Source organism: Quercus robur, chromosome 1 (genome assembly GCF_932294415.1).
Source record: "Quercus robur chromosome 1, dhQueRobu3.1, whole genome shotgun sequence".
Taxonomy (NCBI): Eukaryota; Viridiplantae; Streptophyta; class Magnoliopsida; order Fagales; family Fagaceae; genus Quercus; species Quercus robur.
This window is the reverse complement of record NC_065534.1, coordinates 53549769-53569281: the sequence shown is the minus strand read 5'-3', so window position 1 is coordinate 53569281 and position 19513 is coordinate 53549769. Positions and strand designations below refer to the sequence as shown.

General features: G+C 42.8%; 2 protein-coding genes across 2 annotated transcripts; both read left to right on the top strand.

Moving 5' to 3' along the window:
• Nucleotides 1–5067: 5067 nt before the first annotated feature.
• On the top strand, nucleotides 5068–6546 carry LOC126713159 (uncharacterized). Its single transcript, XM_050412839.1, has 2 exons — nucleotides 5068–5640; nucleotides 5743–6546. The coding sequence occupies exons 1-2, from the start codon at nucleotides 5068–5070 to the stop codon at nucleotides 6544–6546; spliced, it is 1377 nt and encodes a 458-aa protein (XP_050268796.1).
• A 726-nt stretch (nucleotides 6547–7272) lies between these two features.
• LOC126713151 (uncharacterized) lies at nucleotides 7273–10244 on the top strand. Its single transcript, XM_050412827.1, has 3 exons — nucleotides 7273–9011; nucleotides 9132–9813; nucleotides 10197–10244. Exons 1-3 carry the CDS (start codon nucleotides 7273–7275, stop codon nucleotides 10242–10244), a joined length of 2469 nt encoding a protein of 822 aa, XP_050268784.1.
• Nucleotides 10245–19513: the final 9269 nt, after the last annotated feature.

Here is a 19513-nt window from a genome sequence, read left to right as displayed (position 1 = left end):
AGTTTTCTCATCTAAGTAGTTGGTTTCCCATAGGTTTGAGTCCGAGAACCATACAATACCTTGGTTCTGTCCAAAACTCAGTTTTTTTTTTTTTTTTTTTTTTTTTTTTTTTTTTTTTTTTTTTTTTGGCGTGGGACCTTGGCTTTAGGGGAATTAGCTCCTCGGCCAAGCCCCTAGAGCCATCCATGCGATTGACGCTACCAAGCGTAGCCCCTAGTCAAGAATCGTAGTCTCTAGCGGAACTTTACACTAGAACTCTATAACCAGCTGTTAGAAATGACAAAGGAACTCTCTCGACCTACCGCCTATGCCAACACACAAGCCTTTCCCACAGACGGCGCCAATTGTAAGGGCACGATTTGTAACGAACCATAACAGTGTTGGGCTCGCGTGTAAAAAAGGCCCAAACAATATCATTTGTAGAGCGTGGGTTTGAAAGGCTAGGCCTTGGTCACCAGGCGGTGGGTTTCTTGTGATATCCATACATGGTTAAGTCGTCTTCGCCCTAGGAGTCTTTCTCCTGGAGGCGGGCTGGGAGGCTCTGGTTTCTGGCCATTTTTCCCAGCCACCTCTATGAATTACTTACTTTTCCTTTTATACTAGCCTGTGTTTTTTTATCCTTCGTCCACGTGTAGGATCGACATTCCAAGATTGATACTTGTCCCATCAGCCCATACCCGGAGTGGTTGGGGGTGGTTGAAAAAGCTGGAGAGTATGACTCTGTCAGGTGCAGAGTATTGAATGGCAGTAAGGGCAGCTTTCCCTGGTCGTTACACTTTCCAGCATACCCTTTTCTGTTGGCACAGATATTTTAGATTTTTTCCCTAAGTTGTTTCTATACCATTTTTGCCCTTTCTTCTTGTGAGACCTCGGACATGCCGAGGACTGAGTCGTCCTCGGCTGTGTCCCAAGGCTATTTCGTACTTGCATTGCCAAGCCCGGGCCATCACCTTCCTCGGCTTGGGCCTTTGGACCCCAATGAATAAATGGGCCTGGCCCACAAATTACTGGGCCCCACACTTGATAATGCCGATAAATTCAGATTGGTAAGCTTTTGTTTCAAGGTTTCCTGCTCTAAGCATCACTAAAGGAAAATACGTACATAGCGCACCCGTTCACAAAGTAATTGCTGTCGAAAGGAAAAGTATTTAGAAAGAAATAAATAAATTCATCTTTTATTAAGACAAAGAAATAGTACAGTGTACAATGAAAAGCTGGAATAAGCTTATATTAAAGCTAACTACATAAGCAAAAAGAAAAGATACAAGGGAATGAAGGGAAAGCCGAAGAAGGAGTGCAGAGGAGAGGTTGGCTGCTGTTCCAAGACGTTGTTTAAGGAAACCATTCCTTAACCCTTTTACATGCCTATAACTCAGGCAGCCAAAGAGCCCAACTTGGGGCCTGCACCGTTGAAGAAAAGGTGTGGGGAACCTGACTTCAGGCTAGCACCATTGAAGAAAAGGTGCAGGGAGCCGGAAGTTGAGGAGCCTCTGTATAACCGCGTCTGCGATAGAGCAGACGGCGCTGATGGCGAAAAACCTTACTTCTGACGCGTCAAGAATCTGACGCGACCAGTACCTGCTTCAGATTTTGGCTAAAAGAGGTAGAGATACCATCCCCACTTTACCAAGATGGAAGATCATCTTGAGTCTGTGTCTACCCTGTCCAGACTGCATCACCTTGAGTCTCGGAGGGACCCGGTGCTTCTGTGGCGAGTGTAGTTCCTTCACCCCTACACGTGCCTTAGGCATATTGCACTGAGGGTGGGAAGCACTAGATATGGAAACTGTAATTATGGCTGAAGGATTACGGTTGCGAAGAAAACCGAATGGTTTGTATGTAAGAGGAGTAACCTCCTATCCTACTTATTTAAAGGGAAAGGAGGGGATATTTAATTTACGCAGAGTTCCAAGGAACGCTACGGACAAGAAGGACTTGGCTCGGTCTCCAACGCCATCTGCAACCATAAAATTAAAAGGTCCTCGTGAAGGCGCGTCTCGAGCACTGTAGCATCAAAGAACACCGCGTGACTAAAAGTTAAAGGGGCGCCTCTTATAATTCGGTGCATCTTCTATGCAAATGGAAAGGCACAGACATCGATGAAGTACAGAATCTGAGCGAGTCATGATGTGAGCCCAACATAATCAAAACCCTCCTCCCCAACTAAAGTCGGGCAGCAGGATTTTGAGGGGCTATTGTGGGGCCTGATAATTTGTGGCCCAAGCCTACTCCTCGTTTGGGCCCAAGGCCTAAGCCGAGGAGAGCTGTCTCCGAGGACGCCTAATGAAAGCCCAAGAAGGGCACGAGGACATGGCCGAGGACGATCTTATGCTCAGCACCTCCCAAAACACCTGGAGAAAAGAGGCAAACTCGGTACAGGGGCAGGACAAGGGAAAAAGCCGCCAACACAGTGATACAGAATTCTGCATCTGACAAGCCCATGCTCAAAGCCATGCCCTTATGCTTTTCCAGCAACCCCCAACCACTCTAGGTATGGGTTGACTGGACAGGCTTGCACCCCAAAAAGTAAAACTAACACGTGGACACAAAAAGGGGAATGAAACACTAATATAAAAGGCGAAGAAAACAAAGCTAAAGGGGGGTTTTTTGGACCGGTGAAGCTTAAGTCTTACAACCCATACGAATGGAGGGTTTAGCTAGTCAAGCCAAGCCCGTCCATACATAAATTCTCGTAGGAACTACGACTAAACCGCTTACCTGTGCCCAAGGTCATGCCTTTCATGCCCACTCTCTACAAATCATATTGTTGGGGCCTTTTACATGCAAGCCCAACGTCGTTCATGGGTCGTTAAAAATTGAGTCCCTACATATTTATATATATATATATATATATATATATTTTTTTTTTTTTTTGAGAAAGTTGTGTGGTGACTTTTATTGAGTATATGTGATTGTTTTTTGTTTTTAAATTTTATTTTATAGCTCATTAATAAAATGACCAAGTGACTTCACCAAATTGCAGATTTTTTTAAATAAATATAATTTTTTTGTTTTTATTTTTTTCTCTTATAATTTTTAAGTTGATAAAAATATTAATTTAACTACAATCTAAACTCTTCATCTAAACATTTTTTTTATTTAAATTATATTATCACGTGTAATTATATGTCGTAACATTAATATGTTTTAAGCCAACGTCAATCGCGTGTACCTTTTTTTGCTTTTTTTGTTGAGTTAAACCACTCGTGTACTTTGTGATCTAAAATAGGTTACCTTGTTCTGGTAGAAGTAAAATTGACCTTACCTTGTTCAGTCATTTTTTTTTACGTTAATGGGGTAAGTTGGCCTTTTTTTATATTAATTATTAAATTATATTTTACTAATTTGTAGTACTAAATTATATTTTATTAATTTGAAGTATTATATTATATTTTATTAATTTTTAATATTAAATTATATTTAAATAATTGGAAGTATTAAATTATATTGGAATTATTATATTGTTATTATTTTTTTTGTGAGGCAACTCATCACTTAACGCATTTAGACTTAGGAAAGAAAAAAAAAAAAAAAAACAAAGGAAGAAAATGAAAAATCATGCCCAGTACCAATACAAAAGAAAAAAAAAATTATTCTTTAAAAAATAAAATATCCAATTAAAACTGTGGGGACCGTTCGATCAATAGGCCCATAAAGTTCAGGATTGATTCAGGAATGTTGGGCCCGTGGCCCATTCGATGATGCATATCCGTCCGAGGAGGCCAAGTCAGGTCATAAGGTAGTTACTGAAGGGGATGGTAGTCAACATCACAAGGGTAGGGTTCTGTATCCGTCCGAGGACACCATACTCCTCGGCAGTATGCGTTCGAGGACGATCAGGACGTGGTCTTATTGCAACCAGACCTCAGAATTAGGTCACCGTAAAAGATAGAATAACCGACCAAGGATGAAAGAGATAAGACAAACAAATATCTATAAACTACAGCTGCCTCCGCATTAATGACCTCTCAACCAACTCTCTGGCCGCATTAATGTGGAGGTGATACCTGAGCAGTAAGGAAGCAGCCTTACAGCTGCCCATAGGAAGTTCCAGGAGGTGCTAGATGGGACAGAAAGAAATCCTCCGGACCCAACCTACACATGTGCGGTGAGGATGGAACACAAAGGGGGGTATATAAACTAAAAGAAGAGCATGAAAAAAAGATCGGAACAGAAAAAAGAAAAGGGAGAAAAACATAGACAAAAAAGAAGAGAGCAAAAGTAGAGAAAAAGAATTGCATTGATCACTAAAGAAAACGATCGTTGTACCAACTTTAGACCTTTAATATACGTGATAGTGAATCTTTTTAAGGGAGACCACAGTTAACCTAGTTCTTTACACTCACGCTCTAAAAATCATATTGTCTGGGCCTTTTTACGTGCGAACCCATCACAGTTAAGGTTCATTGCAAATCGCGTCCTTACAATTGGCGCCGTCTGTGGGGAGAGCTTGTGTTAGCTTATAGAACTTCCGGTATAGCGTCTCCGATGGAATGAGTGGAACCACCTCATCCCGCAGCAGGACCACATCAGGAGGATGTCAACCTGCATCAGGCGGAGTCAAGGGGCTCTTAGCATGGTGGTCCTTGAAGAAGTCCCGAACGGAGAGAGGGCCGTAAGGGGAGCGTACATACAACTCATACCACCAAGAGCCACTCACGGGGGAAGAGCCACGTCTCCCACGCGAAGCATGATGGGAATCTGCAACGTGAGATTGCAGACTTGAAGAGAGAGTTGCGCCATGCACGGCGGGAGTGTTCCCCACCTTGCTCCGAACCATCATCTGGGGAGTCGGATGGAACTAGTTACAGGCGAAGATCGAGAACTCCGCAAAGCGAGACGTTCTCCTATGAAGAGGAGCATCGCCATCGACATAGGCATAGAAGTCCAACAAGCAGGGGCTTGGGAAACGATGCCATGAACAAAGCCCTGAGTCAAATTTCCAAGTCACCCTTTACGAGGAACATAGACGATGCTACCCATCCTCGGCGGTTCCATCAGCCTACGTTCTCTCTGTATGATGGCCATTCAGATCCGGTGAAACATGTAAGCTATTATAGCCAGAAGATGGCTATTCACTCCAGAGATGATGCTTTGATGTGCAAGATTTTTCTATCGAGTTTGGGTCCGACGGCGATAAGATGGTTCAATGGCTTAAGGGCCAATTCTGTTGGATCTTTCAAAACACTGACTCGGGCTTTTGGTACTCGTTTTATTACATGCAGCCGGACTCCTCGACCTTTGGGATCCTTGTTGACGTTGTCTATGCGAGAGGGCGAGACTCTCAAGAGTTACTCGGATAGGTACTGGGAAATGTTCCACGAAATAGAGGGAAAGAATGATCCTGTGGCGATAACCACTTTCAAAGCTGGTCTCCCAGCTGATCATGATTTGAGGAAGTCCTTGACGGGTAAACCTGTCACTAGTGTGCGCCAGCTGATGGACAGAATAGATAAGTACAGAAGAGTAGAAGAAGATCAACTACAGGGGAAAGGAAAGGCCAAGATGATCCCTCAGGAGAGGAGGGATTTCAAGTTGGATCGTTATAATAACAGCCGACCAAGGAGGGACTTTGTTGGGCAGTCGGGCTCGGTGGACGCCCAAGTTGTTAATGCAGTATTTCGGGAGCCTGTTCAGCAGGTTTTGGAGAAGATAAAGAACGAGCCATTCTTCAAATGGCCGAACAAGATGGCGGGAGAGCCTAGAAAACGCAACCCGAGTTTGTATTGCCATTACCATCAGGATCATGGGCACACGACAGACAACTGCAGGAATTTATGGGACCACTTGGAACAGTTGGTCCGTGAAGGGAAATTAAAGCAAATCTTGCATCACTCCAGCGGAAGGGCTAGCCAAGCAGGTTCTGAGGTGCGTGGGGATGCTTCATCAAGGCTCCCCCTGGGTACGATTAACGTTATCTTTGCGGCCCCAGGAAGGACTGGATCTTGCCCCTCGAGAGTGTTGTCGATGTCCCGATCCCCGACCGAGGATCATTCTCAGACATTGAAGAGAGCTAAGAGGCGTGTCCCCTTGATTTTGGGTTTTTCAGATGAGGATCTGGTTGGGACCATACAGCCCCATGAGGATGCTTTGGTGGTAACATTGAGGATTAGCGGATACGATATTCGAAGAGTGATGGTTGATCAGGGAAGCGCTGTGGATGTGATGTATCCAGATTTGTACAAGGGGCTAGGTTTGAAACCAGAGGACTTAACAACCTATAATTCCCCTCTAGTGAGTTTTGAGGGAAGGTTGGTCACTCCTATGGGGCTAATCAGGCTGCCCGTGCAATCAGGCACGAATGTGGTGGAGGTGGATTTTATTGTCGTAGATGTTTTTTCTCCGTACACGGCTATTGTGGGCAGACCTTGGCTTTACACCCTTAAAGCGGTTTCGTCCACCCTACATCAGAAGGTGAAGTACCCATCCGGAGACCAAGTGCTGGAGATAGTAGGGAGTCAGGCGGCTGCTCGGCAATGCCAAGTAGCGGCTATACAGCATCGGCCAGAGGCAGAAACCTCGGCTATCGCCGATAATGAGTTATAGCAATTAAAGTCCCCAGTATCAGGCTTAGACGTGCCAACCAATGGGGTAGAGTGTGAAGATCTGGAAAAGGCAGTTGTTGCTGATGATCCAGAAAAATTCTTCCGGGTTGGGGCCAAGTTGCCTTTACAAGAGAAAGCGAATTTGCTGGAGTTCCTCCGAGCCAATGTGGACGTTTTTGCATGGGACCCGTACGAAGCCCCAGGGGTGGACCCGAATTTCATTTGTCACCGACTCAACGTGAACCCTGCCATTGTCCCCAGGAGGCAACCTCCTCGGCGACCATCGAAGGAGCATGCCGAGGCAGTTAGAAGCGAAGTTGCCAAGCTCAAACAGGCTGGGGCTATCAAGGAAGTTTTTTACCCTCAATGGTTGGCCAATACGGTGGTAGTAAAAAAGAAGACTGGAAAATGGCGGGTGTGCGTGGACTTCATGGATCTTAATAAGGCCTGCCCCAAGGATCCATTTCCTATGCCGAAGATCGACCAGTTGGTGGATGCGACCGTGGGTCACCCTAGGATGAGTTTCTTGGATGCCTTTCAAGGGTATCACCAAATACCGCTGGCCGCCGACGATCAAGAAAAGACTGCTTTCGTGACCCTGATTGGGAACTACCATTACAAGGTGATGCCCTTCGGTTTGAAAAACGCTGGATCTACCTACCAACGCATGATGACGAAAATGTTTGAGCCATAACTGGGCAGAAATATTGAAGTATATATCGATGATATGGTTGTAAAAAGTAAAGTAGTGTCCGAACATGTGGAGGACCTCACTAGTATCTTCGGGATACTGAGAGAACATAAGTTGCGCTTGAATGCTTCGAAGTGCTCCTTTGGTGTAGGTTTCGGGAAGTTCTTGGGGTACATGGTGACCCATAGAGGAATTGAGGTGAATCCAGACCAGATTAGGGCCATTAACAATTTGCAAGCACCTCGGAATCCAAAAGAAGTGCAAAAACTGACTGGGATGACTGCTGCGTTGAACCGGTTCATCTCCAAGTCGGCTGAGAGGTGTCGTCCTTTTTTCCGCCTGTTACATAAGTGGCAAGGATTCGAATGGACCGTGGAGTGTGCTGAAACATTCCAGCAGTTGAAAGATTACTTGTCCAGGCCGCCTATCATGTCTAGCCCTGAAGTGGATGAGGTGTTGTATGCCTATTTGGCGATAGCTCCTCACGCAGTTAGTTTCGACTTGATACGAGAAGACAATGGCGTCCAAAGGCCAATTTATTATGTAAGTAAATCCCTCCATGAAGCCAAGGTGAGATATCTGTCATTAGAAAAGGCCATACTGGCGGTGGTCCATGCAACACGTAAACTTCCGCACTATTTTCAAGCTCACACTGTGGTTATTTTGACCCAACTGCCTCTTAAGTCCATACTCAGAAGTGCTGACTACACCGGAAGAATTGCCAAGTGGGGCACGATTCTGGGTGCTTTTGACATCAAATACATGCCCCGCACCTCTGTAAAAGGTCAAGTCCTCGCCGATCTGGTGGCTGAATTCGCTGAGTGCCCTGAGGAAATTAGTAGGAATCAAGATCACATGGATGAAAAATCGGTTGGCCTGATATCCGCACAAGGAAAGTCTATATGGAAAGTGTACGTGGATGGGGCCGCAAACCAACGGGGAGCTGGATTGGGATTGGTGCTGATATCCCTCGAAGAGGTCATCATCGAGAAGTCGCTAAGACTAGGGTTCTCGGCTACTAACAATGAATCAGAATACGAAGCTTTGATAATGGGAATGAGCATGGTCCATAAAATGGGTGGAAAGGCAGTGAAACTATTCTCAGACTCGAGGTTGGTAGTCGGCCAGGTGACCGGAGAGTTGGAGGCCAGAGACCTAAGGATGCAAGGGTATCTGGACCCGGTTAGGCGTATGCGAACGGAGTTCGAGTCTTTTGACGTATTACATATTCCACGAGGTGAAAATACCCACGCTGATTCCTTGGCGACCCTTGCCACCTCCTCAGTACGAAATTTCCCTCGGGTGATTATCGTCGAAGACTTGTGTACTCCCACTTCACCAGAAAAGGAGGTTTGCCAAATCCATCAAGTTAGTTTGTCGACAAGCTGGATGGATCCCATATTAAAATTTCTCGAAAGTGACATATTGCCCGAAGATAAGGTGGAAGTTGAGAAAATACGAAGGAGAGCTCCTCGATACTGGTTATCTGAGGATAAAAAGTTATACAGACGGTCATTTTCTGGGCCATACTTGCTCTGTGTGCCTCTTGAGACAGCAGAGTCAATCCTGGAAGAATTGCATGAGGGCATTTGTGGAAGCCATACAGGAGGAAGGTCTCTATCATACCGAGCCCTCACGCAAGGTTATTGGTGGCCAAATATGCGGAGAGAAGCGCAGGAGTACGTTAAGAAATGCAATCAGTGCCAGAGATATGCCCCGAATATCCACCAACCGGGAGGAGTTCTTAACCCTCTCTCAAGCCCTTGGCCTTTTGCGTAATGGGGGCTGGACATTGTCGGCCCTTTTCCTAAAGCCATAGGAAACAAGAAGTACCTGCTGGTCGGCACAGACTACTTCACTAAATGGGTTAAAGCTGAGCCCTTGGCTAACATCAGGGATGTAGATGTGAAGAAGTTTGTCTGGAGGAACATTGTTACACGATTTGGAATTCCCCGAACTCTCGTCTCGGATAACGGACTCCAATTCGATAGCAATGCCTTTAGGGAATATTGTTCAGAACTGGGAATAAGAAACAGATATTCCACTCCAGCTTATCCACAAGGCAATGGGCAGGCTGAAGCTGTTAACAAGGTAATAGTCAATGGGCTTAAGAAGAGACTGGATGACGCGAAAGGAAAATGGGTGGAAGAATTGCCACATGTGCTTTGGACGTATCAGACAACACCCCGACGTTCGACGGGAGAAACTCCCTTCTCCATGACCTATGGGGCAGAGGCCGTCATTCCCCTGGAAACTGGATTCCCAACGTTAAGGACCAGTACATTCTCTTTGGGTAATAATGATGCGATGTTGGAAAAAAGTTTAGACCTGATTGAAGAACGAAGGGAGAGTGCGATGGTTCAATTAGCTTACTACCAGCATAAACTCAAGCAGGGCTACGATAGCAATGTGAGGATGAGGCCGTTAGCCATAGGAGATCTGGTGCTGAGGAAAGTCCTGGGGGCCACTAAGAATCCAAATTGGGGAAAACTGGGACCTAATTGGGAGGGGCCATATCGGATCACTTCTATAGCAGGAATAGGAGCCTACTATCTAGAGGACCTAGATGAAAAACCTGTACTCCATCCTTGGAATGTAAATAATCTCAAGAGGTATTATTATTAATAAAAGTGTTTCAATTCAAATATTTTCTTTTAACTTACGTCAATCATACATCCTGTACTCCTGCATCCTATGATTTATATTGAATTGTTAAACAGAAACTAAGTTATGCCAGGTCTTCGGATCGCAAACTTAATGGAAATTAACATCCTATGATTTATATTGAATTGTTAAACAGAAACTAAGTTATGCCAGGTCTTCGGATCGCAAACTTAGTGGAAATTAACATCCTATGATTTATATTGAATTGTTAAACAGAAACTAAGTTATGCCAGGTCCTCGAATCGCAAACTTAGTGGAAATTAACATCCTATGACTTATATTGAATTGTTAAACAGAAACTAAGTTATGCTAGGTCCTCGGATCGTAAACTTAGTGGAAATTAATATCCTATGATTTATATTGAATTGTTAAACAGAAACTAAGTTATGCCAAGTCCTCGGATCGCAAACTTAGTGGAAATTAACAACCTATGATTTATATTAAAACGTGGAACAGAGGCTAAGTTATGCCAGGTCCTCGGACCGCAAACTCGGTAGAAATTAACCTTCTATGTTGTGTATTGAATTATTGAATGGTAATAGAGTTGTGATAAATCTTCTAATCATAAACTTGACGGAAATAATGCCCTATAACATTCATTGAGGAGTCGGAGGGAGAGCTTTGGACGCAAGATTGGCGTATAATAAAGAAGGTGGTTGAAATGAACCCATACAAAATTACAACGATGAAGTGCATGACTGCAAAGATAACATGGAGCCGCCAGAACGATAAGAAAATGAGCAAAAAAGTTCTCTATTAAGTGTCTATTTAAAGTTACAAGACAGGTTCTACTTTTTTAATTTCAACTGGATCTGCGGGGTCTGGCTGGCGGGTAGGTCTGCCTCCAAAGTTGCGATTCCATCTGCCCCCAGTTGATAGAACTGTGGAGTCCAATTCCTGTTGAAAACCCTGGGAGGCCGTCTCTGCCTCCGAAGCGGTGGTGGTCTTGTCTGGGGAAGCTCCTAGAGGGGCTAGTCCCTCTTTTGTCGGTCCCGGTTAGCCGCGAGAAGGAGAATTGTGAGGCAAAACCTCCTCGTTAAGGTTAGTAACTGGAGAAGGAGCATCAGCCTGATAGGGTTGAGGAGCTGAGGGTCGTATCGCCTCGGGGTAATATACGTTATCTGGCCTACGTAGCTCAGATGAGGATTCAACCCCAGCACGGTTAAGAGCCTCGCTCCAAGTTCTCGCACAGTAGATGCGGTATACCTCCGGAACCTCGGCTCTCAAAGCCTTCTTAGTTTCAGCTATACCAACTTCGTAGCCTCTCTGCTCGACTTCGTTCATTGCCTGTTCGGCGTTGATTTTCGCTTTCTCGGCTTGCTCTTTGAGCTTTTCAGCTTGCTCCCTTAGCTTCTGAGTTTCCTCTAGGTGCTTCTTAAGAACAAGAGCTTGCTCTTGAGTCTTCTTCAGCTCGGCATTTGTCTCGCGCAGAAGCCTTGCTTGTTCCTCGGCCTGCTTCTGGTAGCCTTCTGATGCCGATTTAGCGCTCTTGCGAGCTTCCTCTTCGACCTGTAGTTTTTTCCTTGCGTCAGCCAAATCCTGTTCAGATTTGGACAAGGTCTGTACAGCCATTACCCTTCTTTTCCTTTCGCCATCTAGCTGATCGGAGTAAGCATTGAGCATCTCATCTAGCTTGAAAGTATTTTGGATGATCTGTAAAAAGAAAAACAGAGAGAAGATAAAAAAGGGGGGGAGTTAACATTATAGTCAATGAAAAGTGCATATTAGTGAGTAACGGTCATAGAATGAAACAGGGTAAAAGACAGCTTCTCACCATGCCCAAATATCGTTTGTTGTTGAGGATGAGTTCATTCTTCCTCATATTCTTTATCTCGGCCATATCTTTTGGGAGCAATAAGGCTTCCTCTATGGCCGAGGCTACGTGACACCCAATGCCGCCGTTAAAGTCCCTTATAGAGGCATCGTCTCGCAGGGGCTCCCCACCGTGCATAGGTACTGGCAACCATGCTTGTGGCTCAGGATGTGGGGAATCAAATTTCTCTTGGCCCCGCGTGGCTGGGTGCTTAGTTTTTTGCTGCTTTGCAGCTCGTTGGTCATCCTCCTCTCGAGTGGGACGAGACTTGCTTGTATCCGCTACCTCCTTGCCCTTCTGTTCCCTGCGCTTTTTCTGCTCAGCAGCACTGGGAAGCGCTGGTTGAGGAGATGAACGAGGAGGGTGGCGAGGAGCTGGAGAAGGAGACCTGGCTGGAAGAGATGAAGCCTGGGATGGTATTGTTTTGGCAGGTGCAGACTTTCCCGGCTGACCTTCCATCAGCTCTAGCAAGCTTTTCTGGGGTTTCCTTTGTATCCCCATCTCGTCAGGGTCTTCCTCGGGGCTTGTGGGCTGATCAAAAATCCCGAAGTCGTCCGAAGATTCAGATACTGTTACAACGGTTTCCTCGCCTTTTCCCTTTTTCCTTCCCCTTTTTGTTCCCTTTTTCTTGAGGGAAGGTAAGGGTGAAGAAGGTCCCGCCGAGACGCTGGCTACGAAGAGAGGCTCTGTGCGAGGTGTGTACTGGGGAAGTGGAATACCCTCTGGAACGATAAACCCTTCGTAGGCAACACTGATACGGTGAAGTCGAGGATCGCGTGCTCTAATCACGCACTTCGGCGCCTGAAAGGCAAAAGAAAGGGGGGTATAGCCAAGAATTAAATGTGCTGCCCAGAGCTGACCATCAGCCTCGTTCACGTATATTTCAGCTTTCAATAACCTATCTAGGCTCGCCTTATTGACTAATCTGAGATTGGGCTTCGTGTAGCGCCTATCTTGCAAAACCGTTGATTCTAAAGTTAAAGTTGTAGGATACAAAAATAATAAAAGTAAATGAAATTGTTCACGAACTAAATAGTATAGATCTATAACTTCGCGCCCACCTGGTGTTCCCTCTACTGTCGGACAAGGTAAACCATCATGCCATTCCCCAGAGAAAATAAGGAAATCCTCCTTTAGGTTCTTATTTGAAGTGGGGAGGCACTGAATTAGCCTTACTTCAGGATATATCGACTTGAGATAACAGCCCTGGTCAGCTAGGTGATGAAGGTTGTACACCCAATTCACGTCATGATGGGTTAACTTTAGGTCCATTCTCTTATTCAGAGCGTCTATGCTTCCCAAGACCCTAAACATATTGGGAGCACACTGGGTGGGGGATAGCCTAAAGAAGTTGAGGTAACTCCTAGTGATACTACCCATGGGGATAGTCATCCCACCCTCAATAAAGGCGATCATGGGGATAACTACTTCCCCAGTTTGCCTAGCATCAACCCACTCCCCTTGGGCTGCGTACCTCATCCCTACCGTTGGGGGGATCTTGTACTTAGAGCGAAAGTTTCTAATACCCTCCTCGGACTCAACGAGACATCGAAATGGATTCTTCTGTTTCCCCATTTTTCTAAAAAACTTAGTAGGAAAGACTTTTGGGCTTGAAACAAAAGTGGTAAAAACTTCAAGAGGACTTACAGGTTCAAAGGAAGGGCCTCGAACAACGTACGATTATTTGTAGTCGCTAGGAGAATAACGAAGATTGGAAGAAGGCAAGTTCAATGTATGAGCTCTGGAACCATGTAATCATCGAAGGGAAAGTACAGGTTTAATTAGGGAACGCCTTTATAGTCATGTGAGGGCTGTGAGCGGTGAAATTCCCGCTCACAAAACAAGGGAAGCCCTCTGTCGTTTGATTTAGATCTCACCGTCGAACGTGGGAGACAATGGAGTTGTCAAAATTTAATGCTGCCAAAATCGGGATGCTGAAGCGTCAGGGGCATGCCCCAAAACGCGCACAGGTACAGGCTTATGACGTCAAAATCCACCTTCTCTCCTGAGGAGTCGAAAAGTAGGATTTTGAGGGGCTATTGTGGGGACCATTCGATCAATAGGCCCATAAAGTTCAGGATTGATTCAAGAATGTTGGGCCCGTGGCCCATCCGAGGAGGCCAAGTCAGGTCATAAGGTAGTTACTGAAGGGGATGGTAGTCAACATCACAAGGGTAGGGTTCTGTATCCGTCTGAGGACACCATACTCCTCAGCAGTATGCGTCCGAGGACGATCAGGACGTGGTCTTATTGCAACCAGACCTCAGAATTAGGTCACTGTAAAAGATAGAATAACCGACCAAGGATGAAAGAGATAAGACAAACAAATATCTATAAACTACAGCTGCCTCCGCATTAATGACCTCTCAACCAACTCTCTGGCCGCATTAATGTGGAGGTGATACCTGAGCAGTAAGGAAGCAGCCTTACAGCTGCCCATAGGAAGTTCCAGGAGGTGTTAGATGGGACAGAAAGAAATCCTCCGGACCCAACCTACACGTGTGCGGTGAGGATGGAACATAAAAGGGGGTATATAAACTAAAAGAAGAGCATGAAAAAAAGATCGGAACAGAAAAAAGAAAAGGGAGAAAAACATAGACAAAAAAGAAGAGAGCAAAAATAGAGAAAAAGAATTGCATTGATCACTAAAGAAAACGATCGTTGTACCAACTTTAGACCTTTAATATACGTGAGAGTAAATCTTTTTAAGGAAGACCACAGTTAACCTAGTTCTTTACACCCACGCTCTACAAATCATATTGTCTGGGCCTTTTTACGTGCGAACCCATCACAGTTAAGGTTCGTTGCAAATCACGTCCTTACAAAAACTTTTTTTAAAACTTTAATCAATAGAAAAATCTAGTTAAAACTTAAAAAAAAAAAAAAAGAAAAAAAAAAGCATGTCATGCCCGTCATGGCCAGGAAAGAAATATGAAAAAAAATGTAAAAAGAAAACTTAACAAAAAGGGCTTACTAACAATAAAGAAAAGACAAAGGAAAAAAAAAAAGAAAAAAAGAAAAAAAAGAAAGAAGAAGCATATCAGCAAATACAAAGAAAAAATAAAAAGAAAACAACGAAACGATTAGACCAGAGCAAATAAAAAAAAAAAAAAAAAAAACAATAAGCTTTGGTTAGGGTTTTAATTTTTTTTCTTCTTACCCATTACACCAGCCGTCACTCTCTTTCTCCCTCACCCTTACCCTCACCCTCACGTTCGCCTCTCTCTCTCTCTCTCCCTACCTCCCTCACCTGGCCTTTCCGCCGCCGCCGCCACTTCCCACCCTAGCCATCGCCGTCCCCTTATTCTCGACTCTCTCTCTCTCCCTCATCCTCGCCTCTCACTCTCTCCCTCACCCTTGCCACTCTGCTGCCAGCCATCACTGCCGCCACCCTACTCCTCTTCCCCTTTCCTCCTCTCATGTCCACCTTTGCCGCTAGTCTCCTCCACCGCCAATTTTCTAGTACCTCCTCTACCCTTTGTAATTTTTATTTTGTATTTTTTGTTTTTGGGTTTTTAGTTCAATATATAGAGTGTGGGTTTTCTGGAACCTCCTCTACCCATCGGTGAGTTTTTTTTTTTTTTAATTGTAGAAATTTCATATAAATACATTACAAGAAAATCATTGATTTGAATTTCATATTTTTGTGATTGAATATACTATTGGGGTTTAGGTTGCAATGTGATTTTGATTTGCAATTTTTTTCCCTATTGGGTCTTGTGGTTAGTGCTTTGATATGGATGTTTGGCTGTGGGATTGGGGTTCAAAAAAAATTGGGGTTTTTGTTTTTGGTTGATTGTGAATCCATAAGTATTTTTTGATTTGGGATTTTCAGAGTTGGGTATGTATATTGCTTGTGCTCATTTGGCTATAGGTTTGGGTTTGTGCTTGTGTTTGAAAGGTGGGTTTTATGTTAACCCAGAGGCGAAGCTCCTGTTTATCATTCGCATTCGTGGGTAAGTTTTCCTGTTTGATTTTTCCGTTACATGAATCTTTATGGTAGATCACCAGGTTCTTATTATTGGAATTTGGAACTTACAGTATCAATGCCATGCACCCAAAGACTAGAAAGATCTTGCAGCTCTTGCGTTTGAGACAGGTATTACATGAAACTCACCCCTTATGGTACTATAAAATGGCATCTGGTTATTGTAGTTTTTATTTATGTTTTTGTGTTGGTCATGACGGTAAATATATCCTTTTGAAGGCTAAGGCAGGTTCAGACTATTTGCTTATTGTATCAGGTAGTTTTAGTAAAAGTACACGTTTTTAAAGCTATTTAAGTTTAAGCTCCTTGGGTCATAGTCTAGAAATCTTTGAGGCAAAGCTCAAACATCTAGTGTCAAGGTGTTTGGGTGTAAGCACCTTTTTTATTTTGACCTTTTAGAACTTTATATAAGCATTAAGTACACACTATTTCTAGTAGGTTTACTGCTGAATAGTTTGAAACTTGAAGCCCTTTGTTGTGAGTGTTATGAAAAGCTAATCTGAAACTATGCCTGATTCTTTTATTCTTTTAATCTGAAACTATGATAAGCTAACTGACACTGAATGCTGAAACTTGGCCCACGTATTTGGTCATCAAAGGTAAGTTTCAATTGCATTGAATTCAGCCCAATATTTTAAAGAAAATTAAACAGAGGCATCATCCGTGGCTGCCACCTTGCCTCCATTAATGACCAGTCGCCTCTTGCTTTCTCCGCTGGAAACATCACTCTCCTCAGTAATTCTTTGGGATTGTATGATCCTTATTCCTCTCCTCAAATAATCATTCAAATATATGTTTTTAGTTAATATATATTGTGGGGCTAGTGAATTCGCGGCCCAGTCCCACTCTACATGGGGGCCCAGGGCCTAGGGCCCAAGCCGAGGAGAGCCATTGCCGAGGACGACCCCTTGCTCGGCACCTCACAAAATGCCTGAAGAAAAGGGGAAACTGAGTTCAGGGGCAGGGTAAGGGAAAAAGCTGCCAACATCATAATACCAAGCCCTGTATCTGACAAGCCCATACTTTAAACCATACCCTTTAACTTTCCCAACGACCCCAAACCATACTGGGTATGGGTTGACAGGACATGTCTGCATCCCAGAAAAGTGAAACTTACACGTGAACTCTAAGGAGGAAAACAAACATGAGTATAAAAGGGGGGACAGCGTCCGAGGATGGGGATCCTACGACCCACACCAATGGAGGGTCTAGCTAATCAAGCCAGACCCACCCGTACAAGAATTTCCATAGACGCCACGATCAAACCGTCCACCTGTGCCCAAGGTCATGCCTTTCAAGCCCACTCTCTACAAATCATATTGTTGGGGCCCTTTGCATGTGAGCCCAACGTCAATCTTGGGCCGTTGAGCAAATCGTGTCCTTACATATATATATATATATATATATATATATTTTGTGTGTGTGTTTTTTAGTGAGCTTTTGATATGATATATTTTGGTTTTTTTTTTTTTTAAATGTGATATTTTTGGTTCCTGATAAGAGAAAGAGTTGTTTTTTAGTGGCCAGTTGTATTATTGTAAGTAAAAGTTATAACTTTTTGTGGTCTCCCAGCCTATCCAAAAAGACCCCAAATGAAATTTTTTTTTTTATTATTTTAAATTTTCTTGGGTGACTAAACTGTTTGTTTCAATTAGGTTAGGTGTATTGACTTTATTATTTTATTTGGTTAATTAATTTATTTATTTTCTATGTTTGTTGATGTTTTAGTTTGCATTATGCTAATGTTTCTTTGGGGAATCCGAGTTTATCATTCTTGGTGGCGTTAGACACAGGCAATGATTTGTTCGGGATACCATGTGATTGTCAGAAAAATGGTTGCGTAAAGGCCTTATAGTCATCATCTGGAGCGGTATGTTTACTTTTTTACTTTGAATTTTCGGTTTCTTTGTTATCGGTTTTATTACTTCCAATTGATACGGCTATATGGGTTCCTTTTTCTTCCTTTGCTATTGCAGTCATATATGCTTAAAAACTTGTTAGAAAATTGGCTTGAATAGAGTGCATTAATTGCACATAGATTTGGCATCATATAGGAATATAACCCAACTTATTAAAAGATGAATCTGTCTTTACATGGCTAGGAAAGTCTCAGTCAACTTGGATTGTAGACCTTTTTTTTTTCTTTTTTCTTTTTAACTATGGAATTCTACTATGGAATTTTACTATGGAATTCTACTTGAAAAGGTACTATAGGCAAATAGAATAGTACTCATATGAATGAGTAAAGCATGGCAGGGACCGAGAATCCTAGAAAGAGATGTAGTCGTCTCATTTTAATATCACTAATGAAAATGAGAAAGAACCATTAAACCAGACAGATTTAGTGGTCTGATATACTATTGAATTTTTGGTGGGTATATAATCAATTGGTGAAAGCTGTCTTGCATATTATTATAAGATTATGATTCCTTCTCTTTGATTCCAATTTAGTTAAGTTTGAAATCTTGTGGAGTTGTTTCATATCATTTTTGTATTTGTTAATTGAGTTGTGATTGTTTTATAACTACTAACAAGATGTGGTAGCCGCAAACATCCTGTTGATGATTGTCTGGTTGGTTGCTGAGTAGTGAGTAGTAGAGGAAAAGAAAAACTAAATGTTATAAATTCTTAAACTTGATGTTGTTTTCTCAATGCTGATTTTGACTAGATCTACATTGGAATTACTTTCAGGGGTATGTTGAGTTAAACACAAATTCTTCATAGCAGGGATGGGTTCTGGACATTGGTTTAAAACAAGTAAAGGTATGAAACCCTTAAATTGCAATAATACTGCTAAATGGGACTATTTGCCCAACAGGCCTCCAATGGACCAAAAACTAAATTGTTATCTTCTTACTAATTTGCAATCCCTTTAGCTGTCACATTGAATTCCTACTAATTATAGGCTTAGAATTGAAATTAATGAGCTATTGTTGCTACATTATATATTGTTACTTGAAGACTGAAGAGGGGATTGAGTTTAGGAATAGGAAACCTAAATAGAGTTAGTCAAGGTTTTGGCTTAGAATTGAAATTAAGGAGCTATTGTTGCTAAATTATATATCGTTACTTGAAGATTGAAGAGGTGATTGAGTTCAGGAATACGAAACCTGAAGAGAGTTTGTCAAGGTTTGGGATTTATAATTTATGAGCTCAGGGATGGTGTACCTCCTTTGGGAAGTCCTGATTAATTGTTTTTGAATGCTTGAAGGGCTTTTTATTATATATCTTTCTTGAAGTTAAGATGTACAAATCTTGTGCTTGATATGAAAGTAGCTTTTCATGATAACTTTTCTTTTTCGTTTGAAAGGCATGATTATGTTTTTATAATGATGCAGTGGGCTTAGATATATTGTGTAGGTAGTATCAAATTAAAATATGGTGCTAGAATGGTGCATCCATTGAAAAGCATTATGTTGATATTTCTATCCTTTCTTAAATTTCCTTCACCATCTGTAATTAATGGGTCTCAAGAAAAAGTCAAAGTCCTCTAAAGTTAAAATCTTTGCTATTGGCCGCTCTATCTCAACTTTTCTGATGGTTTTTAAATGATAAATCTATAGGTCTACTTGCTTCTTTTGTAACTTGGATCAGCCAAATGCCACAGTTCGTTCTAGAGTCAGAAATCCCAAAGGTATTGACACAAAACCCAATCTTTATCTTCTTTTTACAAGAATGCTTGATTTTTTTTTTTATAAAAATTTTATTTACCACTTTATTGGCTTACATTTTCACAACTTAAAAAAATTGTGTAAAGAAAAACTATGTTGGTTTTATAGTGAGAAAAAGTGATAAGAATAATTGCTGCACTT

Bases quoted from the DNA above. Each gene is read 5' to 3' on its own strand.
- LOC126713151 (XM_050412827.1), top strand. From the start codon at position 7,273: ATGGTTGTAAAAAGTAAAGTAGTGTCCGAACATGTGGAGGACCTCACT. The intron at 9,012-9,131 runs GTAATGGGGGCT...GGCTAACATCAG, and splicing joins TCAAGCCCTTGGCCTTTTGC to GGATGTAGATGTGAAGAAGT. The intron at 9,814-10,196 runs GTACTCCATCCT...ATTGTTAAACAG, and splicing joins AGGACCTAGATGAAAAACCT to AAACTAAGTTATGCTAGGTC.
- LOC126713159 (XM_050412839.1), top strand. From the start codon at position 5,068: ATGGCTATTCACTCCAGAGATGATGCTTTGATGTGCAAGATTTTTCTA. The intron at 5,641-5,742 runs GTTTTGGAGAAG...CATTACCATCAG, and splicing joins TTCGGGAGCCTGTTCAGCAG to GATCATGGGCACACGACAGA.